The sequence below is a fragment of the Myotis myotis genome, unplaced genomic scaffold, assembly GCF_014108235.1.
Source record: "Myotis myotis isolate mMyoMyo1 unplaced genomic scaffold, mMyoMyo1.p scaffold_m19_p_4, whole genome shotgun sequence".
NCBI lineage: Eukaryota > Metazoa > Chordata > Mammalia > Chiroptera > Vespertilionidae > Myotis > Myotis myotis.
Window position 1 is genome coordinate 81749669 of NW_023416346.1, and position 25690 is coordinate 81775358.

At 42.0% G+C, this 25690-nt stretch overlaps 1 protein-coding gene across 2 annotated transcripts in view; it reads right to left on the bottom strand.

Annotated features, from left to right (window-relative positions):
- The window catches only part of TAF1 (TATA-box binding protein associated factor 1), a 163445-nt gene that overhangs the window by 20964 nt on the left and 116791 nt on the right, over positions 1-25690 (bottom strand). The window contains exon 38 of one of the 2 annotated variants that reach the window (XM_036304323.1): positions 8603-8729. The exons of the other annotated variant lie outside the window; for it this stretch is intronic. Within the exon in view, the coding sequence (XP_036160216.1) occupies positions 8711-8729 (19 nt within the window). The 3' untranslated portion in view covers positions 8603-8710. Of the gene's footprint in view, positions 1-8602; positions 8730-25690 lie in introns of those variants that run through there. 2 annotated transcript variants of the gene reach the window in all.

The window sequence follows — 25690 nt, forward strand, 5'->3', positions numbered from 1 at the left end:
AAAATGAGAACATAAGAAGTCAAAATCTATGGAACACAGCAAAAGCAATTCTACCTCAAGAAACAAGAAAAATCTCAAATATACAATCTAACTTTATACGTAAAGGTACTAGAAAAAGAATGACTAACAGAGCTGAAAGTGAGTTTAAGAAAAGAAATAATAAAGATCAGAGCAAAAAGAAATGAAATATATTCTAAAAAAAAACACAAAAGATCAATGAAATCAACCACTGGTTCTTTAAAAAAAAAAAAGATAAACAAGCTCGGCCAGTGTGGCTCAGTGGTTGAGCGCTGACCTACGAATCAGGAGGTCACAGTTCGATTTCCAGTCAGGGCACATGCCCAGGTTGCAGGCTTGATCCCTAGTAGGATGCGTGCAGGAGGCAGCCAATCAATGATTCTCTGTCACCATTGATGTTTCTATCTCTCTCTCCCTTCCTTTCTGATACCAATAAAAATATATTTATTTTTAAAAAGATAAACAAGATTGACAAATCTATAACCAGACTCATTAAGATAAAAAGATAGAGGACCCAAATAAATAAAATCAGAAATGAAAGAGAACAAGTAACAACTGATTTCACAGAAATACAACTTTTAAGAAAATATTATGAACAGCTTTATACCAACAAACTGGACAATGTAGATGAAATGGATAAATTCCTAGAAACATACAATCTTCCAAAAATGAATCAGAAAGAATCAGAGAATCTGAAGTCACATTATAACTAGTGAAATTAAAGCAGTAATCAAAAAATTCCCACCAAACAAAAGTCCTGGACCGAATGGCTTCACAGGAGAATTTTACCAAACATTCGAAGAAGAACTAACACATATCCTTCTCAAACTATTCCCAAAAATTCGAGAAGACTCCCAAGCTCATTTTATGAAGCCAGCATTATCCTAATTCCAAAACCAGATAAGGATACTACAAAGAAAAAACATCACAGGCTAATATCCCTGAGGAACTTAGGTGCTAAAATCCTCAACAAAATATTAGCAAGCTGGATCCAACAATACATTATAAAGATCATACACTATGATCAAGTGGGATCTATTCTTGAGATGCAGGATTGGTACAATATCTGCAAATCAATTACCATGATACACTAGATAAACAAAATGATATATAAAAACCACCTGATCATATCAATAGATGCAGAAATAGCATTTGATAAAATCCAGCACCGATTTATGATAAAGACTCTCAGCAAAATGGGAGAGGGAACATATCTCAACATAATGAAGGCCATATATGATAAACCCACAATCAACATCATACTCAATGGGCAAAAACTAAAAGTGTTTCCTTTTATATCAGGAATAAGACAGGGATGTCCACTTTTGCCACTCTTATTCAACATAGTACTAGAAGTGCTAGCCACAGCAATGAGAAAAGAAGAAATAAAATGCATCCAAATTGGAAAGGAAGAAGTAAAACTGTCACTATTTTCAGATGACATGATACTGTATATACAGAACCCTAAACATTTCACCAGAAATCTACTACAACTGATAAATGGATTCAGTAAAGAAGAATACAAATATCCAGAAATCAGTTGCATTTCTATATACCAATAATGAACTATAAGAAAGGGAAACTAAGAAAACAATACCATTTGCAATTGCACTTAAAATACCTAGGAATAAATTTAACCAAGAATGTATACGACCTGTACTTGAAAATTATAAGACACTGAAGAAAGATATTGAAGAAGATACAAAAAAGCATATATTGTGTTCATGAACAGGAAGAATTAACATAATTAAAATGTCCATACTACTCAAACCAATCTAGATTCAACACAATTCCTATCAAGGTACCAATAGCATATTCACAGAACTGGAACAAATACTCCAAAAATCTATATGGAACCACAAAAGACCCCAAAGAGCCATAGCAATCTTAAGGAAGAAGAACAAAATTGGAGGAATCACACTACCTAATATCAAATTATACTACAAGGACATAGTAATCCAAACAGCATTGTACTGTCAATAAAAACAGACATATAGACCAATGGAACAGAATAGAAAGCCCAGAAATAAGCTCAAACCTTTAGGGTCAATAATTATTTGATGAAGGAGGCAAGAACATACAATGGGCTAAAGATTATCTATTTAATAAATCGTGTTGGGAAAATTGGACAGACACTTGCAGAGAAATGAAACTAGACCACCTGCTTTCACCATAAACAATTCAAAATGAATTAAAGACTTAAATGTTAAACTCGAAACCCTGAAAATTATTTCTTGTAGCAATACTTTTTCTAATATATCTCCTTGGGCAAGGGAAACAAAGAAAAAATAAACAAATGGGATTACATCAAACTAAAAAGTTTTTGCACAGCAAAGAAAACCATCAACAAAATGAAAAGACAACCCACTGAATGGGAGAACATATTCTTCAATGATACATCTGATAAGGGGTAATATCCACAATTTATAAAGAAATTATAAAACTCAACACCAAAAATCAAACAATCCAATAAAAAATGGGCAAGGACCCTGAATAGATGCTTCTTCAAAGAGGACATACAGATGACCAGTAAACATGTGAAAAGTTGTTCAATGTCAGTAATCAGCAGAAAAATGCAAATTAAAACCCACAATGAGGTATCACCCCACACCTGTCAGAATGGCTATAATCAATAAATCAACAAATAAGTGTTGGTGAGGATGTGGAGAAAAGGGAACCCACTGTGCACTGCTGGTGGGAATGCAAATTGGTGTAGCCACTGTGGAAAGCAATATGGAGTTACCTAGAAAAATTAAAAATTGAACTGCCTTGTGAATATATATGAAGAAATGTGAAACATCAATTCAAAGGAATATATGAACCCCTATGTTCATTGCAGCATTATTTACAACTAGAGGCCCAGTGCACAAAAATTTGTGCACTTGGGGGGGGGTGGGGGGGGGGCTTCAACCCGGCCTGTGCCCTCTCGCAGTCTGGGACCCCTCAGGAAATGTCCACCTGCTGGCTTAGGTCCGCTCCCTGGGGGATTGGGCCTAAGCTGGTAGTCAGACATCCCTCTGGCAGCTGGGGAGCCCTTAGGGGATGTCCACTTACCAGTGGGGAGCAGGCCTAAGCTGCACTTGGACATCCTTAGTGCTGCTGAGGAGGCGGGAGAGGCTCCCACCACCACCGCTGTACTGGCAGCCATCAGCCTGGCTTGTGGCTGAACAGAGCTCCCCTTGTGGAAGTGCACTGATCACCAGGGGCAGCTCCTGCATTGAGCATCTGCCCCCTGGTGGTCAATGTGTGTCATAGTGACCAGTCATTCCCAGTCGTTCTGCTCTTAGGGTCAATTTGCATATTACCCTTTTATTATATAGGATAGAGGCCTGGTGCATGGGTGGGAGCTGGCTGATTTGCCCTGAAGGGTGACCTGGATCAGGGTGGGAGTCCTGCTGGGGTGCCTGGCCAGCCTGAATGAGGGGCTGAGGGCCGTTTTCAGACTGATCACACCCCCTTCAAGGTTGGGGTCCCAGCTGGAGTGCCTCGCCAGCCTGGGTGAGGGGCTGAGGGCCGTTTTCAGGCTGACCACACCCCCTTCAGGGTGGGGGTCCCTGCTGGGGTGCCTGGCCAGCCTGGGTGAGGGGCTGAGGGCCATTTTCAGTATGGCCATACCCTCTTCAGGGTGGGGCTTCCTGCTGGGGTGCCTGGCCAGTCTGGGTGAGGGGCTGATGGCTGTTTGCAGGCTGGCCACAGCCCCTTCAGTGTGGGAGTCCCCACTGGGGTGCCTGGCCAGCCTGGGTGAGGGACTGATGGCTGTTTTAAGGCTGACCAAGCCCCCCAGCCACCCAAGCTCCCAGTGGAGGCTGGTTGGAAGCAGGTATCTGGGATTTATTTATCTTCTATAATTGAAACTTTGTTGCCTTGAGCGGAGCCGACAGCCGGCCAGGCGAGAAGCTTGGCTTTCTCCATCGCTGGGGCAGCCAAGCCTCCTGCTTGCTCCAACTCTGTGGCTGTCGGCTGCCATCTTGTTTGAGTTAATTTGCATATAGTCGCTCTGATTGGTTGGTGGGCGTGGCTTGTGAGTATAGCAAAGGTATGGTCAATTTGCATGTTTCTCTTTTGTTAGATAAGATAGCCAAGATTAAGAGGCATCCCAAATGTCCATCAGTAGATTAGTGGATAAAAAAAGCTGTGGTACAGCCCTGGCCAGGTAGTCAGTTAGTTAGAGCATTATCCCAATGTGCTAAGGTTGTGGGTTTGATAGCTGGTCAGGACACACACAGGAATCAACTAATGAATGCATAAATGAGTGGATTCACAAATTGATGTTTCTCTCTCTGGCTCCATTGGTTGGAACATCATCCCATACACCGAGAGGTTACCAGTTTGATTCCCAGTTGGGGCATATACCTAGGTCCTCGATTGGGGAAAATATTCCAAAAATCTATATGGAACCACAAAAGGCCCCAAAGAGCCATAGCAATCTTGGGGCATGTCTGAGAGGCAACCAATCAATGTTTGTCTCTATCTCTCTCTCTACCTATCAAATCAATAAACATATCTATCCTTGGGTGAGGATTGAAAAAAAAAGAAAAAAGAAGGAAATCTTATCCTTTGCAACAGTATGGATGGACCTGGAGAGTTATTATGCTAAGTGAAATAAGCCAGTCAAAGAAGGACAAGTACTAAATGTTATATGTGGAATCTAATGAACAAAATAAACCAGCAAACAAAGTGGAGACAGACTCATGGATACAGAGAACAGACTGACAGCTATTGGGGGTGGGGTGGGATAGTGGGCACTGGGTGAAAAAGGTGAAGTGATTAAGCAAAAAAACAAAAAACACAAACAAAAAAAACCAAACAAAACACCTCATAGCCCTGGTCAGTGTGGCTCAGATGGTTGGAGTGTCATCTTGCGCATGGAAGGGTTGTGGGTTCGATTCCCAGCCAGGGCCCATACCCAGGTTGTGGGTTCAATCCCTGTTTGGGGTACATACAGGAAGCAACCAATTGATATTTCTCTCTTGCATCAGTGTTTCTCTCCTCTCTCTCTCTCTCTCTCTCTCTCTCTCTCTCTCTCTCTCTCTGTCTCCCTTCCTCTCTATCTAAAATAAATAAAAAACATACCCTTGGGTGAGGATTAAAAAAACACACCTCATAGACAGAGGGGGTGGGAAAGGTAGGAGAGGGTAAAAGGGGGATAAATGGTGATAGAAGGAGACTTGACTTGAGGTGGTGAAACACAATACAATATATAGATGATGTATTATAGAATTGTACACCTGAAACCTATATAATTTTATTAACCCTTGTCACTCCAATAAATTCAATTTTAAAGAGATTTCACCTCACACCTGTCAGAATGGCTATCATCAATAAATCCATACACACTAGTGCAGCCACTGTGGAACACAGTATGGAGGGTCTTCAAAATATTAAGCATGGAACTGTCTTATACCCCAATGATGATTCCACTTCTGGGCATATAGCCGAAGAAACCTGAAACACTAATTTGAAAGAATAGATATACCCCTACGTTCGTTACACCGTTATTTACAATATCCAAGATATGGGAGCAGCCGGGGGCTCATCAATAGACGAGTGAATAAAAATGTGGTAGAACATACATACAATGGAATATTATGCAGCCATAACAAGGATGAAATCTTACCATTTGCAATAGCACTGATGGGTCTAGAGGGTATTAGGCTAAATTAAATCTAAAAGATGAAAATAAACGACAAAAAAAATTGAAACAGACTCACAGACAGAAAACAGATTGATGGTTGCCACAGGGGAGGTGGTTGGGAGACTAGGTGAAAAAAGTGAAAGGATTAAGAAGTATAAACTGGTAGTTACAAAATAGTTATGGGGATCTAAAGTAAAGCATAGGGTAGAGTCAATAATATTGCAATAACTATGTATGGTGCCAAGTGGGTACTAGAAATATTGGGGGAAACACTTTGTAAAGTATGATTGTCTAACCTGAAACTAATACAAAATAATATTGAATGTAAACTGTAATTGAGAAATAAAATTTAAAGTTCTTTTAGGAAAAAAAGAGATTTTATTGTAAGAAATAGGCTCACATAGTTGTGGGGACTGGCTAATCAAGTCCAAAATTGATAGCACAGTCTCTCAAAAAGGGCAGGCCAGAACTCTTAAACACAGACCAAAGCTACTTATTATTTAGAGCAGGAATTTCTTCTTCATTAGGGAAGCCTCAGCTCTGCTTTTAAGGTATTTCAACTGATTGGATCAGGCTCACCCAGATTATCTAGAACAATGGTGGTGAACCTATGACACGTGTGTCAGAGGTGACACGTGAACTCATTTTTTTGGTTGATTTTTCTTTGTTAAATGGCATTTAAATATCCTATCTAATAAAAGAGAAACATGGTAATTGGCATACGACTGCTACCCTTCCCATTGGCTAATCAGGGTGATATGCAAATTAACTGCCAACCAAGATGGCGGCCGGCAGCCAGGCAGCTTGAAACTAACATGAGGCTTGCTTGCTTCAGTGACGGAGGACTCCAACGTTCCCTGCCTGCCGCTGCAGGCCTCTGAGCTGGCAGTTTGAAACATAGTTACAAAAATAGAAGCTAAACAAAACCCCAGAAACCAGCTTTCAGCTAGCCGGGATCTCAGACCTGGAGTTGATACAGAGTTTCGATTGTAGAACCTAAACAAACCAGATACCTGCTTTCAGGAGCAGAGGCCTAAGAGCTGGAGCCTCAGAGCTAAAGCTGGCTCAGAATAAAAAAGAAAAAAAAGAAAAAAAGGAGCAGTTGGGAGCTTCAGTCCCAGCCTGAAAACAGCCCTCAGCCCCTCACCCAGACTGGCCAGGCACCCCAGTGGGGACCCCCACCCTGAAGGGTGTGTGACCAGCTGCAAACAGCCATCATCCCCTCATCCAGGCTGGCCAGGCACCCCAGTGGGGACCCCCACCCCCCCGATCCGGGACACCCTTCAGGGAAAACCAGACAGCCCCCACCCATGCACCAGGCCTCTATTCTATATAGTAAAAGGGTAATATGCCTCCCAGCACCAGGATCAGCGGAGCCGCGAGGCCTCCCGGCACCGGGATCAGCGTGACAGGGGGCAGTGCCCAAACCCCCTGATCGCCCTGTGGCTCTGTGTGTGACAGGGTGCGGCGCCCCAACACCCCACCCCACGGGCCCTGCTCTGTGTGACGGGGTAGAGCCATAACCACCCCATCAGCCCTGCTCTGAGTGTGAGAGTGGCGGCGCCCCAACCCCCTGATCGGCCCTGCTCTGTGGGTGATAGAGGGCAGCACCCCAACCCCCCCACCCCACGGGCCCTGCTCTGTGTGTGATGGAGTAGAGCCATAACCTCCCCATCGGCCCTGCCCTGAGTGTGACAGTGGAGGTGCCCCAACCCCCTGATCAGCCCTGCTCTGTGGGTGTTAGAGGGCGGCGCCCCAACCCTCTGATCCGCCCGGCTCTGTTTGTGACAGTGGGGAGCTCCCCAACCCCCTGATGGGCCCTGCTCTGTGCATGACAGGGGGGAGCTCCCCAACCCCCTGATGGGCCCTGCTCTGTGCATGACAGGGAGCAGCGCCCCAACCCCCTGACTGGCCCTGCTCTGTGCGTGACAGGGGGTGGCGCCGCAACCTCCCCATCGACCCTGCCTTGAGTGTGACAGGGGGCGGTACCCCAACCCCACAGTCGGCCCTACCCTGAGCGTGACTGAGGGTGGCATCGCAACCTCCCAATCCGCCCTGCTCTGTGCATGACAGGGGGTGGCGCCCCAATTCCCCAATCGGCCCTGCTCTGAGCCCGACCAGGGGCTGCACCTAGGGATTGGACCTGCCCTCTGCCACCCGGGAGCAGGCCTACGCCAGCAGGTCGTTATCTCCCGAGGGGTCCCAGACTGCGAGAGGGCACAGGCTGGGCTGAGCGACCCCCCTTCCCCCCTGAGTGCACAAATTTTTGTGCACCTGGCCTCTAGTATAAAATAAATATCAAAAATATCAGTCTTTGTTTTACTATGGTTGCAAATATCAAAAAATTTCTATATGTGACACGGCATCAGAGTTAAGTTAGGGTTTTTCAAAATGCTGACACGCTGAGCTCAAAAGGTTCACCATCACTGACCTAGAATCATCTCCTTTACTTAAAGTCAACTGGTTATGGACTTTAATCACATCGACAAAATACCTACCTGCACATGAAAATTAGTTTGATTCAATAACTGAGGACTGAGTGAAGTTTCAAAAGAGTTTTATTGTAAATAAATATCTAACAATAAAAAAATAACTATAGCCTAGCCAAACTGACATATCAAAATAACATCACAAAGGAGGAGGAAGAAGAGGGGATAGGGAAAAAAAAGAGAAGGGAAAGGAAAATAAGGAGGTGTACTAAAAAGGGGTGTAGGAAAAAGGAGAGGGAAGATGCTAGGAAGTTAGCAGAGGGTTTCCATAACCAAGGTTATGATGATAAGTAGAAGAATGTGAAAAGAATAATATGTTGAACCAGACACATTACACCACAGATATGAAGCATTCTCCATGAAGGTATTATACAGTACCACTAGACAAAATGTTTTATCACATACTCCACAGAAGAGAGAGGATTCTGTAAGTAAAACAAAAAGAAGTGGAAACAGTTGCCCTTGGCAGCAGTAGCAGAAGTGGATGTGGAAGTGGAAGACTTGCTGCCACGTGTTCAATAATCACTGGATAGAGCCTCCTCATGGCCAATCAAAAGTCATAGTGCCACTATGCTGTACACCTGAAACTAATGCAAAATAATATTGAATGTAAACTGTAATTGAACATTTTTTTAATTTTAAAAAGTCATAGTGCTATAGTCTTTGATCTTGAAATTCCACTTCAAGGGATGTATTCTATATTTAATTTCTTTATAATCTATATATTATTCTATATATAGCCTATAAATACATGTTTGAAATGACACATGTACAAAAAATATTCACTGAAACAATTGTTTGCAAGAGCTAAAAGTTGGAAGTAACCTAAAGTCTACCAGTATGAAATTGATTAAATAAACCATGGTACAGCTACCAGTATAAATACTATGCAGTCACAAAAATGATGAGCAACTCTATAATGGACTTATTCGGGAAGAGTTCCAGCACATGCTGTTAAGTGAAACAAGCAAGGTGCTGCCCTAGCCAGTGTGGCTCAGTTGGTTGTTAATCCATGCACCAAAAGGTCACTGGTTCAATTCCATGTCCAGGTTGTGGGCTTGATACCTGGTGGGGGGCATGTGGGAGGCAACTGATAGATGTTTCTCACTCTTGCTCCATCTCCCTTCCTCTCTAAAAATCAATGGGGAAAAAAAAGCAAGGTGCAAAACAGGGCATATAATGCTACAATTTGTGGGGGGTTTTTTCAAGGAATATATAGGTACTAGAGGCACAATGCACGAAGATTCGTGCAAGAATAGGCCTTCCTTCCCCTGGCTGCCAGCACTGGCTTCCCTCTGGTACCCGGGACCCGGGCCTTTGCTCTGTCCCTGCCGCCCTCCTGTAGCTCCCTCCACCCCTCACACCCCCCCTCATAGCAGGCATTGTGCCCAGCCCTGGCCACTCCGCACCTTCATGCGCTTGCTGCCTGTAGGCCCAGAGTGGCTGGGGCGGGGAGGAATGCCTGTGTCCCAGCCTGGCAGCCGCCATCTTTGTCATGTCGATTTGCATATTCCCTCCTTATTGGCTGTGGGCACCACCATCTTTGTCATGGAGTGATGGTTAATTTGCATATTCCGTCTTTATTAAATAGGATATGTTGATAAATGAATTGAATATTTCTGGAAGAATATAAGAAACTGATAACTGTGGTTGCCTCCAGGGAGAGGAAGTGAGTTGAGGGATATGAAGGGGAGGAAAACTTATTCATTACCACATACCTTTCTGTAGATTTTACTTTTTATACTATACATTATGTATACAAAAATAAATACTCTATGCAATGTTAAAAGGGGATGAGGTTGCTGTAAATACTGTGAATCTGGAGGATATTATAGAATCAACCAAACTTTCTGACCTCTATCTTCTGGTGCCTCATACACGATTGAATAGCACTTCTACAAGTAAGTTGCAAAGCACTTCTATGGAATGATGCCTGGACAAAAGCTGAAAACTTAGGGAGCCTAAGGGGCATTTCCATTTTCTCCTCCAACTGAAAGCAGGGGTTCTGGGAGAGCAGGGAGGATATGAGCAGTGGTGAATGCAGAGTTATTTGATAGTGTCAGAGAAAACAATTTAGCCTCCTAAGATATTAGAATGAGAGGGTTTTTTCTGCTAGAGAGAGAGCACAATTCATAAATGCTAGAGAGATTATTTACTTAAAGACATCCTAATCTGATTATATGGATTTTAAACAGAAAACAAAGTAAGAGTTAGAAATATGTTCAAGTGAAACTAAAATTGATTGTAATAGAGCACATTAAGAATGGCATTAAAGCCCTGGCCAGTAGCTCAGCTGATTAGAGCATCATCCTGGTACACCAAAGTTATGGGTTTGGGTCAAGGTACATACAAGAAGCAACCAATAAAATGCATAAATAAATGAAACAACAAATTCATGTTTCTCTCTCAAAAAAAATCAATTAATCCCTGGCCTGTGTTACTCAGTAGTTGGAGTGTTGGCCAGCACACCAGTCAAGGGCATGTACCTGGATTGTAGGTTTCATCCCTGGTCCTGGGTGGGGCGCATGCAGGAAGCAACCAATCTATGTGTCTCTTTCACATCAAAGTTTCTTTCCCTCCCTCCCTCGCTCTGCCTCTCTCAAACCCTTCCACTCTAAAAAATCAATGGAAAAATTATCCTAGGGTGAGGATTAACAAAAAATTTTTTAATAAGTTAAAATTAAGTAAATAAATAAGTAAAAAGAATGGCATTAAAGAAAGAGTGACAATACAGTAACCCCCCCTTATCTGAGGGGGTATGTTCCAAGACCCACAGAGGATGCCTGAAACCGCAGATAGTACTGAACTCTATATACAGGGTAGGGCAAAAGTAGGTTTATAGTTGTGAGTAAAACACAATTTACTCTTGTATTATTATTTATTAATTACTCTAGGCCCAATGCATGAAATTCGTGCATGTAGGGGGTTCCCCTCAGCCCAGTCTGCACACTCTCCAATCTGGGACCCCTTGGAGGATGTCCAACTGCCGGTTTAGGCCCGATCCCTCTCACAATCCTGGACCACTGGCTCCTAATCACTCACCTGCTTGCCTGCCTCGTTGCTCCTAACTCCCCCCCCCCACCACCTGCCAGCCTGATCGCCCATAACTGCCCCCCATCCCAGCCTAGTCGCCCCCAGCTGCACCCCCCTGCTGGCCTGGTTGTAGGCAGCCATCTTGTGAGGGCATGAGGGTCAATTTGCATATTACCACTTTATTATATAGGATTAGAGGCCCGGTTCACAAAAATTTGTGCACTTGGGGGGGAGGGGGGGGGTCCCTCAGCCCGGCCTGTGCCCTCTCGCAGTCTGGGACCCCTCGGGAGATAACAACCTGCTGGCTTAGGCCTGCTCCTGGGTGGCAGAGGGCAGGCCCAATCCCTAGGTGCAGCCCCTGGTTGGGCTCAGAGCAGGGCCGATTGGGGAATTGGGGCGCCGCCCCCTGTCATGCACAGAGCAGGGCGGATTGGGAGGTTGCGATGCCACCCTCAGTCACGCTCAGGGTAGGGCCGATTGTGGGGTTGGGGCACCGCCCCCGGTCACACTCAAGGCAGAGTCGATGGGGAGATTGCGGGGCACCCGTCACACACAGAGCAGGGCCAATCAGGGGGTTGGGGCGCTGCCCCCTGTCACGCACAGAGCAGGGCTGTTCAGGGGGTTGGGGGGCTCCCCCCTGTCACGCACAGAGCAGGGCCCATCAGGGGGTTGGGGAGCTCCCCCCTGTCACTCACAGAGCAGGGCGGATCAGGGGGTTGGGGCCCCGCCCTCTATCACCCACAGAGCAGGGCTGATCAGGGGGTTGGGGCACCGCCACTGTCACACTCAGGGCAGGGCCGATGGGGAGGTTATGGCTCTACTCCATCACACACAGAGCAGGGCCCGTGGGGTGGGGGGGTTGGGGCGCCACCCTCTATCACCCACAGAGCAGGGCCGATCAGGGGGTTGGGGCGCCGCCACTCTCACACTCAGGGCAGGGCCGATGGGGATGTTATGGCTCTACCCCGTCACACAGAGCAGGGCCCATGGGGTGGGGTGTTGGGGCGCCGCACCCTGTCACACACAGCTGCAGGGCGATCAGGAGGTTGGGGAGCTCCCCCCTATCGGGCACAGAGCAGGGCCAATCAGGGAGTTGGGGCGCCTTCCCCTGTCAGGAACAGAGCAGGGCCGATAGGGAGGTTTTGGCCCCGCCCCCGTCACACACAGAGCCACAGGGCAATCAGGGGGTTTGGGCACTGCCCCCTGTCACGCTGATCCCGGTGCCGGGAGGCCTCGCGGCTCCGCTGATCCCGGTGCTGGGAGGCATATTACCCTTTTACTATATAGAATAGAGGCCTGGTGCATGGGTGGGGGCTGTCTGGTTTTCCCTGAAGGGTGTCCCGGATCAGGGTGGGGGTCCCCGCTGGGGTGCCTGGCCAGTCTGGGTGAGGGGCTGAGGGCTGTTTTCAGGCTGGGACTGAAGCTCCCAACTGCTCCTTTTTTTCTTTTTTTATTCTGAGCCAGCTTTAGCTCTGAGGCTCCAGCTCTTAGGCCTCCACTCCTGAAAGCAGGTATCTGGTTTGTTTAGGTTCTACAATCGAAACTCTGTATCAACTCCAGGTCTGAGATCCCGGCTAGCTGAAAGCTGGTTTCTGGGGTTTTGTTTAGCTTCTATTTTTGTAACTATGTTTCAAACTGCCAGCTCAGAGGCCTGCAGCGGCAGGCAGGGAACGTTGGAGTCCTCCGTCACTGAAGCAAGCAAGCCTCATGTTAGTTTCAAGCTGCCCGGCTGCCGGCCGCCATCTTGGCTGGCAGTTAATTTGCATATCGCCCTGATTAGCCAAAGGGAAGGGTAGCGGTCATACGCCAATTACCATGTTTCTCTTTTATTAGATAGGATTGTATTATTTTCCATACAAACAACTGTAAACCTACTTTTGCCCCACCTTGCATACTATGTTTTTACCTATACATACATGCCTATGATAAAGTTAAATTTATAAATTAGGCACAGCAAGAGATTAACAATAACTAATAAGAAAATAGAATAGTTATAACAATATACTGTAATAAAAGTTATGTAAATGTGGCCTCTCTCTCCCTTTGATCATTGATCTTATAATGGAGAGGGCTACTACGTGTTAATAGGATGGGAACGTATACAGGGTGTTTATGCTGGACAAAGGGATGATTCATGTTCTGGGTGGGACAGAGTGAAATGGCTAGAGATTTCATCACCCTACTCAGAACAGCGCACAATTTGAAAATTATGAATTGTTTATTTCTGGAATTTTTCATTTAACATTTTCAAACCGTGGTTGATTGCAGGTAACTGAAACCATAAAAAGCAAAGCTACGGATAAGGGAAGACTACTATAGAGGAGGTGTTGCCATCTTCACAAGATTGGAAAAGAAGTGAAAACTAATATTAGAGTCCCAGGTCCTCTTTTTCCTCCACAAACACCCTCAACTTATTTTTCTCACTGTTTGCTTTTCTTAGAGCCCTTTCCACTACATTCTCTGGAGCTCCTGTTCCATGGAAAACAAACTATCCTACACCCTGGTTTTCTCCATTGAACTTTACCTTCCATCCCTTGCCTTAACTGAACTGGGGTTCTCTCCTGAGGCTCCTGCTTTCCTGCATCCCCTCCAGGAGATTGCTTCTTCTCTCATACTGTCTACCACAAAGATGGCAGTGGGGGTGGACAGATGAGGAAAGCTTTCTCCTTGCTCCTTGTTGTCAAGTCCACCACACATAGGTACACAATTTTTGTTCCTTTGAGACTCATGGTACCTGGCTTCGTAACTGCCTACACAACTTTAAAACTATCATCCCAACCTCCTTATTCAGCAAGAATTTTTGAATCTAGCTTTTAGTTTTCCTTTCTGCCCTGTGTCCTGTAATCAGCTAAGACTCCAGAATTAATCTAGGTGACCATCTGACTCCTGGCTTCCCAATTTCTTAGCTTTCTCAGTTGCCATCAAGAAAATATTCAAATTCTTTAGTATGACAGACAGCATCCTTCAAATATAGTCACCAGTCTACTTTATTTTCTGACATGGCTTCTTAGGTACTTTATATTCCAGCTATAGGAAATACTTCACAGTTCTCCAAAACCACTGTTAATTTATTCCTCCAAGCCCTTTATCATTCTCATGCCCCTGTAATGCCAGTTTCCACCCCACTTAATTTGTGTGTTGAGTAAAAAAATATGAATGATGCATTTAACAATCTAGCTTTCCATTTCCTACTCTGCCTTTACTCCAGGAACTTTGTTTTCCATTCCATTTCAGCCTCCACTCTCAGAGCCACATTCTGGACTTCTTCATTGCCCAGAAAAATATGACATCTAAAATTTTAAACCCCCATCTTACAAAAAGCCAGAGAAGACTTTTAATTGTGGCCAAGATTGACTAATTTATCTTCCTACCTGAAACAACAACAAATGGGCAAAGTATATGAAACAACAGTTTTCAGACATTCACATCAGGCAGCACATAATAATGGTCACAGAAAGAGGAGAAACAAACAAGATGAGTCATATGATTGTCCTAGAATATTATCTGGAGATAGATTCTAAGCCACAGGACAGAGAAGTGAAACCCAAGTGGAGCCCAGCAGTCTCTCTGAGATGAGAAGACATAATTGGGAGTCCAGGGAGGGCAAGTAGCTCAAGTTCACAGGACAGACTACTGGAGAGCAGAGATATGTACAAAGAGAAAGTTCTGGAGATTTACAGAGGATGCCCCTTGAATATTGAGTAGTGAATGAAAGTAAAGAAACTACCTAAAGTTGGAGAAAAAAACACCTGAAAGTACTAGAGAGAAAAATATTCAAAGCTCACACAGGGACTAGATAGCTTGCATTCCCACCAGTCCAAGTGAGAAAACTTAAATTCACAAGACACTAGGTGGAATACTGAGAAGGGCTTTGCCTCAGTAGTGGAGCAAAATTAGCTTGAGACTAAAAGGCTGCTTTGATTCTGGCTTTTTAAAAAAGCTTAAAAGCTAGCCTCAGAAAGATAAAATTGGCCTGACTGGCATGGCTCAGTGGTTGAGCGGTGACCTATGAACCAAGAGGTCACGGTTTGATTCCTGGTCTAGACACATGCCTGGGCTGTGGGCTCGATCCCCAGTAGGGGCGTGCAGGAGGAAGCCAATCAATTATTCTCTCTCATATTGATGTTTCTACCTCTCTCTCCCTTCCTCTCTGAAATCAATAAGAAAATATATATATTTTTTAAAATAAAATTGTTTCCAAGTAACAACTTTCCAGAACAAAGCTTAAGCACATGTATGGTAGTACAAAATTATCCACCAACAAACAAGGTAAAATTCACAATGTCTGGCATCCAATAAAAAACTAACAGGCATGCAAAGAAACAGGAAAAAATAACCCATAACAAGGAGAAAAATCAATCAATAGAAACAGACCCAGAAATGACACAGGTGATAAAGTTAGTAGACAAGGACAATAAAACTATTATTGCATAACTATATTCCATATGTTTAATATGGTAGAAAAAACTGAGTATATTAAGTAGACACATAGAAGATACAAAAAGGTATAAATCAAACTTCTAGATTGTAAAAATAATGTCTAAGATGAAAAATGCACTAGATGAGATTAACAACAGATTAGATACTGCAAATGAAAAAGATTACTGAGCTTGAAGGCATAATAATAGAAACTATGTGAATAAAACAGAAAAAAAGACTGAAAACAATGAACAGAGCATCAGTGAGCTGTGGGCAACACCAAGCAGCCTTCCATACATGTTATCAAAGTTCCTAAGGGAAGAAGGTGGACAGAAAAAAATATTTGATAAAATAATGGCTGAAATTTTTTTCCAAATTTGATGAAAAGTACCCCAATGAACTCTACTCCAAGCACAAGAAACATGAGGAAAACTACATTATGAAGAAGAGCAAACTAAATCCAAAGCTAGGAGAAGGAAGGAAATAATAAAGATTAGTGAAGAGATACACAAAACAGAGAATAGAAAAACAATACAGACACTCCATGAAACCAATAGTTGCTTCTTTGGAAAGATCAACAATGTTGACAAGCCTTTAGCTACTGACTAAGAAATAAAGAGAGAGAAGACTCAAATTACTAAAATCAGAAAGAGAGGACTTTGCTACAGACTTTACAGAAATAAAAAAGATTATAAGAGACTACTATGAAAAACTGTATGCCAACAAATTGGATAATATACATAAAACAAAAGTCCAGAAACACACAAACTACCAAAATTGAGTCAAGAAAAAAATAACAATTCTAATAAGTAAGGAGATTAAATCAGTAATCAAAATTTCCCAACAGCCCTGACCGGTTTGCCTCAATGGATAGAGCATCAGCCCGTGGACTCAAGGGTCCTAGGTTCGATTCTGGTCAAGGGCATGTACCTTGGTTGCGGGCACATCCTCAGTGGGGAGTGTGTAGGAGGCAGCTGATAGATGTTTCTCTCTCATCGATGTTTCTAACTCTCTATCCCTCTCCTTTCCTTTCTGTAAAAAACATCAATAATAATAAAAAAAATTCCCAACGAAGAAAAGCCCACGACCATATGAATTCACTGGTGAATTCTACCAAACATTTAAAGAATTAATAAAAACCCTTCTCGAAGTTTTCAAAAAAAAAAAAATGAAGAGTAGGGAATACTTCCTAACTCATTCTATAAAGCCAGCATTACTCTGATACCAGAGCCAGACAAAGACACTACAAGAAAACTACAGCTCAATATTCCTTATTGAGAATAAAAATGCAGAAACTGCAACAAAATAGAAAACCAAATTCAGTGGAATATTAAAAGGATTATACAGCATGACCAAGTGGGATTTATCCCAGGAATGCAAGGGTGGTTTAACATATGAAAATCAATCAATATAGCCCTGGCTGGGTAGCTCAATTGATTGGACTGTCATCTGGATACACCAAAGTTGTGGGTTTGATCCCCAGTGAGGGAACATACAAGAAGCAACCATTGAATGCATAAATAAGTGGAACAACAAATTGACGTTTTGCTCTCCCCTCCCTTCTTCTCTCTCCCTGCCTCTATCTGTCTAAAATCAATAACATTTAAAAAATATATAGCCATGGCTGGTTTGCTCAGTGCTTTGAGCACTGTCCTGCAGACCTAAGGGCCTCGGGTTCGATTTCTGGTCAAGTGCACGTACCTTGGTTGCAGGTTCGATCCCCGGCCCCAGTTGGGGGTCCTGCAGGAGGCAACCAATCAATGTGTCTCGCTTATATAGGTGTTCCTCTCTCTCCCTGCTCCCTTCCACTTTCTCTAAAAACAATGGAAAAATTTTATTGGATTAGGATTTTTAAAAATTATAAAAGAAAATCAATCAATGTAAAACACCACATTAAGAGAATGAAGAAAAAAAGACATATCATCTCAATTGATGCAGAAAGAGAATTTGGCCAAATCTAATACCTTCTCATGATAAAAACATTCAATAAACTAGGAATAGAACTTCCTCAACATAATAAAATCAACATTTAAAACACCCACCACTAGCATCATACTTAATGGTGAAAAAAAGACTAAAAACTTTTCCCTAAGATCCAGAACAAGGCAAGTATGTCCACTCTCACTACTTCTATTTAACATAGTGCTGGAAGTTCTAGCCAGAGCAATCAGGCAAGAAAAAGAAGTACAAGGCATTCAAATTGGAAAGGAAGAAACAAAACTATCTCCATTCACAGTTGACATGATTTTATACAGAGGGGGAAAAAACCCTAAAGAATCCACACACAAATGGACAAATACTGTAAAATTCCACTCATATGAAGTAGAGTAGGCAAATTCATAGAGACAGAAGGTAGAATTGTTGTTACTAGGACCTGGGGTCAAAGGGAAACAGGGAATTATTGCTTAATGGGTACAGAGTTTCTATTTCAAATGATAAAGCATATTTGAAATAAATAGTGGTGATGGTTGCACAATATTGTGAAAGCAATTAATGCCACATATATAAAGTTATATATATATGATCTTTCCCCAGATAGCTACATAATTTACTCCCTCACTTCATTAAGTTCTCTGTTCAAATGTCACCCTCTCAGAAAGGCCTTCCTTGAACACTCTAAAACAGCGGTTCTCAACTTGTGGGTCGCGACCCCTTTGGGGGTCGAACGACCCTTTCACAGGGGTCGCCTAAGACCATCGGAAAACACATATATAATTACATATTGTTTTTGTGATTAATCACTATGCTTTAATTATGTTCAATTTGTAACAATGAAATTGGGGGTCACCACAACATGAGGAACTGTATTAAAGGGTCGCGGCATTAGGAAGGTTGAAAACCACTGCTCTAAAATATTACAACTTGCCCCCCCCCCCAGCCCCCGCCACACACAGACTCTCTCTGAACCCTTACCTTACCCTAGTTTTCTTCATGGTACTTATCACCCCCTTCCATATGTTTATTTATTGTCTCTTCTCCCCTACTCACAAGAGGAGGGATTTTATTTTGTTCAATGCTGCATTCCCAAAACTTAGATCACTGGAAGATAGTATTCACTTATGCAATAAATATTTATTAAATGAATGAATGATTTCTAGTTCATAAAACAGTAATTACATAATTGAATAAATATATCTCTCTACGCCAGGACCCAACATAGTACCAGGTACATAGCTGGTATTCAATAAATATTTGTTGAAAGAATTAATGAAGCCTGTAAATCTGCTATCTTTTTTTTAAAATCTTTTTATTGATCTCAGAGAGATAATCATTGATTGGCTGCCTCCTGCATGCCCTGAGCCTGCAACCCGGGCACGTGTACTGACCAGGAATCAAACCCTGACCTCCTAGTTCATGGGTCTATGCTCAACCATTGAGCCACACTGGCCAGGCAATATGCTCATATCTTACAAGTCTTTTTAAAATCTTCTGATTATTTCATTTCTTCTTCCAGTAATTACTATTAATTTTGTTCTTTTCATAGCCTAGCTTTCTCACCTTCTAACCACTATTTTTATCTTAAAATCTTTTATGAAATATATCAGAAATATGAGTATATACATATACTCTTATGGTTTAATTTTTAAAATCATATATGAAATAATAAAATCATGAGTGTATGATTTAAAGAATAGTAAAATGAACACTCATGTACCCACCAATCAGTTTGAGAAACAGAACATTACTAGAGTCTCTGAAGGCCTCTGTATGCCCTTTAGAATTGTATTCCTCTCCTCTGCAAGATATAACTGCTATCAGGGATTTTGCTTTCCTTTCTTGCTTTCTCATCTGTGTTTTTGAACTTTACATACATAGAATCATCCTGTATAAATTTTTCTGAACTTGCTTTCTCTACACATTATTTTCGTGGGATTCATCCATACCTTTACACAAATAGGTAGATTTCCACTTTATGATTATACCATAATTTATTAAACAAAGGGACACTGGAGCTATTTCCAGCTTTTTTGCTATTAAGATCAGTGCTGCTATGAGTGCTCTTGAATTCTTGTACATATCTTCTGATACATTTTTTGCAAGAATTTTTCTAGTGACTACAGCTAGGGGTAGAATGGCTGAGTCATAGAGTATACAGGTATACCTCAGAGATATTGTGGACTTGGTTTCAAAGCACTGCAATAAAGGTAGTTGTAATAATTTTGCTGGAGGAGGGTCTTGCATTCAATTTGTAAAAAACACCTCTGTGAAGCCAAATAAAGTGAAGTGCAATAAAACTAGGTATAGTGCCCAACCTGCGTGGCTCAGTGGTTGAGTGTCGACCTATGAGCCAGGAGGTCATAGTTCGATTCCTGGTCAGGGCACATGCCCAGGTTGTGGGCTTGATCCCCAGTGTGGGGCGTGCAGGAGGCAGCCGATCAATGATTCTCTCGCATCATTGAGGTTTCTATCTTTTTATCCCTCTCCCTTCTTCTCTAAAATCAATAAAAATATATTTAAAACAAACAAAAACTAGGTATGCTTGTAACCATGTTCAGATTTACTAAATGTCAAAATGAATCTTCTGTAGCAAGATTTCTACTGCACAACCTCCTCAAAACTGGTATTATCAGACTTTGTAATATCTGTCAGTCTGATAAGTATAAATGATCTCATTGTGGTTGGTCTTTGCATATCCCTGATTACTGATGAGATTACTCATCTTTTCATTGTTTATTGGTCATTCCTGTTTCCTCTTCTATAAAATGCCTATTTATGTCTTTGGTCAATTTTCTATTGGGTAGCTTGTCTTTTTCTTATTGATATACAATAGTTACAAGGGACATTTTACATATTTTTTTTCAGGACAGTTATCCTTTATCAGTTATACTAATTGCAAATATCTTTTGCCAGACCATACAGCCTATTTAAATTATGTCTTTTTTAAAATATATTTTTGTTGATCAATGATGTCTTTTAATTAACAGAAGTTGGTTTTATAACACCGTCAAATATATCAAACTTTCTTTTATGGTTTGTGCTTTTAAAGTTTTGTCTAAGAAATCCTTCCCTAAACTAGGGTTACAGAAATATTCTCTCATATTTTTGTTTAAAAGTAAAAAGAATATTTGCCCTAACCAGTTTGGCTCAGTAGATAGAGTGTTGGGCTGCAGACCAAAGAGTCCTGGGTTCGATTCTGCTCAAGGGCACATACCTTGGTTGCAGGCTCCTCCCTGGACTGGGCCTGGTCAGGGCTCATGCAGGAGGCAACCAATTGATGTGTGTTTCTCTCACATTGATGTTTCTCTCTGTCTTTCCCTCTCTCTTCCACTCTCCCTAAAAATCAATGGGAAAATATCCTCAGGTGAGGATTAACAAAAAAAAACCAAAGAAAGTAAAAAAATTTTGCCTAGCATATCTAAATCCTTAATCCATCCAGAATTGATTGTTGTGCATGGTAGGAGGCAGTGATCTCACTTCATTTTTTCCCCCTATATGGATAACCAACTGTCCCAGCGCTGCTCAGTGAGTAGCCCGTCCTTTTCCCACTGATCTGCAATGTCACTTCTACCTTCTAGGGCAGGGGTGGGCAAACTTTTTGACTCGAGGGCCACAATGGGTTCTTAAACTGGACCGGAGGGCCGGAACAAAAGCATGGATGGAGTGTTTGTGTGAACTAATATAAATTCAAAGTAAACATCATTACATAAAAGGGTACGGTCTTTTTTTTTTTTTTTTAGTTTTATTCATTTCAAACGGGCCCGCAGGCCGTAGTTTGCCCACAGCTGTTCTAGTGGCTCTCTGTTAAGTTCCCTTGTTACCTTTGCCTATTCTTGTGCCAATTCCAAACTCTCTTGACTATTGATTTATAATAAATCTTGATATCTCAAAGGGGAAGTTCCTGTTCCCTCATCTTGTTTGTATTCCTGGCTATTTTTGGTCCATTTCTCTTCCATATAAAGTTTAGAACTGTTTTCTAAAGCTATATGAAAATTCTTAATGGAATTTTGATGGATATACTTTAGAACCCATAGATCAATTTAGAACATCTTTATAAGTTTTTAATATTCAATCTTCCTATTCATGAATCTGGAATGTCTCTACACTTATTAGGTCTTTAATTTCAGTAAAATGTCATTATTTTCTTCATAAAGGTCTTGAAAATATTTTATTTAAATTTATTCCTAGGTTATATATATATAAATTTTTTCCTGTTTTTCCAGTAATTTTTCAAGTCAGTGCTGATCTATTTCCTATTCCTAGCACTCCACTGATCTCCCAATTGCCAAGTTCAATGGATACTTTTCAGTTCATACTTGACTTCTCTGTTGCATTTTAAATACTGACTATTCCTTCATTCCTCACATTCTCTTCCACCTCTGGCTTCTGGTCAGTACACTCTGAGGTACTCTAGCAATGCTCCAGTTTCTTCAACACACCAACCACTTTTCTGCCTGAGTCTTTGATTTTGCTCTTTCCCTTTGCCTAGAATGACCTTCCTTTGGCTCAATAAAAGGATGGCTCTTTCTCATTTTCAAGTCTTAGCTAAGATGCTACCACCTCATTAGAGACCTTCCTGTCTGTCCTATCTAAAGTAGGACCAACCCCATCCCAAACCAGCCACAACTACTAATATATCACCTTTTATTTTTTAATATATTTTTATTGATTTCAGAGAGGAAGAGGGAGAGAGGGATAGAAACATCAATCTTGAGGGAGAATCATTGATTGGCTATCTCCTGCACGCCTCCTAGTGGGGATTAAGCCCGAAACCCGGGCATGTGCCTTTGACCAGAATCAAACCCGGGATCGTTCAGTCTGCAGTCTGCCGCTATAACCACTGAGCCAAACCGCCTAGGGCTCACCTTCTTTTATTTCTAACATAGTTTGTTTTGTTTGTTGTGTGTGTTTTTTAAATATATTTTTATTGATTTCAGAGAGGAAGGGAGAGGGAGAGAGAGATAGATACATCAATGATGAGAGACAATCATTGATTGGCTGCCTCCTTCATGCCCCACACTGGGGATGGAGTCCGCAACCGGGGCATGTGCCCTGACCAGGAATCAAACCATGACCTCCTGGTTCAAAGGTCAACACTCAACCACTGAGCCACACCAGTGGGGCAGTTTGTTGTTGTTTTTTAATCCTTACCGGAGGATATGTTTTATTGTTTGTTTTAGAGAGAGAAACGGGGGGGGGGGAGAAACATTAATGTGAGAAACTTCAAATGGTTGCCTCACATACACTCCCTGACGGGGAATGGAACCTGCAACCTAGGTATGTGCCCTAATCAGAAATTGAACCCACAACCTTGTGATGTACGGTACAATGCTCCGACCAATTGAGCCACCTGGCCAGGGCTGTGTTTGTTTACTGTATGTCTCCTTTCCAGTAGGGTAGAAACTCCATGAGAATAAAAATTTTTAGACATGTTTGTGACTGCTATGTCCCAGTGCCTGGCACTTGGTAGGCACACTATAAATATTTATTGACTGCATGACTGAATCCTATAAGCCTCCTTATTTCTTGCCTCCTTTAACAACTAAGTCACCAAGCATGGTTGAGTGTACTTCCTATATATCTCCCAAATATATCCCATCTTCTTCAAGCTTAGCATTGCTTTAGTTGAAGTCCTCATCACTTCTCATCTGAGCTAATGACATAGCCTTGTAACAAGTTAACAATGATTTTCCCTGGTGGTGGGATTACAAGTTTATATCTCCTTTTTGCTTATCTATAATTTTCTACAATGACCAATAACACTTGAACAATACTAATTTTTAAGTTTAAAAAAAACATATACTTTTTACAACATGACTACTATCAGGTAAAATTATGAAATTGTGAGAAAAAAGACTAGGAGATAATATGCAAAAATAAAAACGGTTGTTGTATGTGGGGGAGGCAGGGAGAAGGCAGTGCCGCTGCAGTACAGGGACCCACTTGCCCTCCCTGCGTCCTCTAGTCCCTGCTCCAGCCCTTCAGCACCACCATCCAGGATGCAGGACGTGAGCACCATGGCCTCACCACTGACCCACCCGCTGGAGGAGAATGAGAGTATGAAGGCGTGGGAGCTGTAAGTCCGGAAGCAGAGCATTAAGCAGGTACTCAAGAACTGCATCCTGCATCTCCAAGCCTGAGCGCGCCATAAAGTTTCTCTGTGAGCACTTCTAAAAGCTGGAGAAGGGGCCTCCTGTGGACACAGAACCTTGACCCAGAGGAATGAGTTTATTCCCTTTAAAGCAAGTTCTTAAAAAACATTTTTGAGCAATGCATACCTTTTAGAAATTTTTTAAAAAATATATTTTATTGATTTTTTAAAGAGAGGAAGGGAGAGGGATAGAGAGATAGAAAGATTGATAAGAGAAACATCCATCAGCTGCCTCTTGCGCACCCCCCACTGGGGATGTGCCTGCAACCAAGGTACATGCCCTTGACTGGAATCAAACCTGGGACCCTTCAGTCCGCAGGCCGACGCTCTATCCACTGAGCCAAACCAGTTAGGGCCATGCATACCTTTTAAAGAAAAAAGTTTCAGAAGTAGAAAGGAGAAATAAAATTAATTTGTTGCCCTCTTAAAAAAGACACAGTTATTGTATTAAGAGTAGTGGGATTATAATTGACATTTTTCTTTTACCAAAATTTATTTTCAGTATTTTTATGATAAAAGTATGTATTTTATAGGAAATTCTCTACAGAAAAATTTAAAAAATAAAATGAACACCACCTTCATCCAATTGTAAAGATATAACTATTATTACAAGTTTCCTGTATTTCCTCCTAGACTTTTCTACATTTATTTAATTTTTTAAATCCTCACCAGACGGTACTTTTCCACTATTTTTTTTTTTTAGAGAGAAAGAGTGGAAGGGAGGAGGTGAGACAGAGAGAAACAGTGATGTGAGAGAGACACATCAATTGGTTGCCTCCCATATGCACCTTGACCAGGGCTGGGGATTGACCTAGCAACCTAGGTACATGCCCTTGCCAGGAATCGAACCTGGGACCCTTCAGTCTACAGGCCAATGCTTCAACCACTGAGCAAAACCAGCTAGGGCTATATATATTTTCTTTTAAATAAATCTTTATTGTTCAGATTACAGTTGTTCCTCTTTTTTCCCCCCATAGATCCCCTCCACCCAGTTCCCACCCCACCCTCTGCCCTTACCCCCCCCCCCACTGTCCTCATCCATAGGTGTACGATCTTTGTCCAGTCTCTTCCCAAACCCCCCACACCCCTTTCTCCCCAGAGAATAATCAGTCCACTCCCTTTCTATGCCCCTAATTCTATTATATTCACCAGTTTACTCTGATCATCAGATTTTTTTATTCACTTGATTTTTAGATTCACTTGTTGATAGATATGTATTTGTTCATAATTTTTATCTTTACCTTTCCTTCTTCTTTCTCTTCTTAAAGGATACCTTTCAGCATTTCATATAATACTGGTTTGGTGGTGAAGAACTCATTTAGCTTTTTCTTATCTGTGAAGCTCTTTGTCTGACCTTCAATTCTGATTGGTAGCTTTGCTGGATAAAGTAATCTTGGTTGTAGGTTTTTGGTATTCATCACTTTGAATATTTCTTGCCACTCCCTTCTGGCCTGCATAGTTTCTATTGGGAAATCAGCTGACAGTCGTATGGGTGCTTCCTTGTAGGTAACTGACTGTTTTTCTCTTGCTGCTTTTAAGGTTTCTCTTTGCCTTTTGCCCTTGGCATTTTAATTATGATGTGTCTTGGTGTGGTCCTCTTTGGATTCCTTTTGTTTGGGGTTCTCTGCGCTTCCTGGACTTGTAAGACTATTTCTTTCACCAGGTAGGGGAAGTTTTCTGTCATTATTTCTTCAAATAGGTTTTCAATATCTTGCACTCTCTCTTCTTCTGGCACCCCCATAATTCAGATGTTGGTACGCTTGAAGTTGTCCCAGAGGCTCCTTACACTATCTTCATATTTTTGGATTTTTTTTTTCATTTTGCTTTTCCGGTTGGGTATTTTTTGCTACTTGTATTTCAAATCTTTGACTTGATTCTTAGGATCCTCTTGTCTGCTGTTGGATCTCTGTATATTATTCTTTATTTCAATCAGTGTATGCTTAATTTCTAGTTGGTCCTCTTTCATATCCTCCAGGGTCTCACTAAATTTATCGGCGGTTTCTAGAA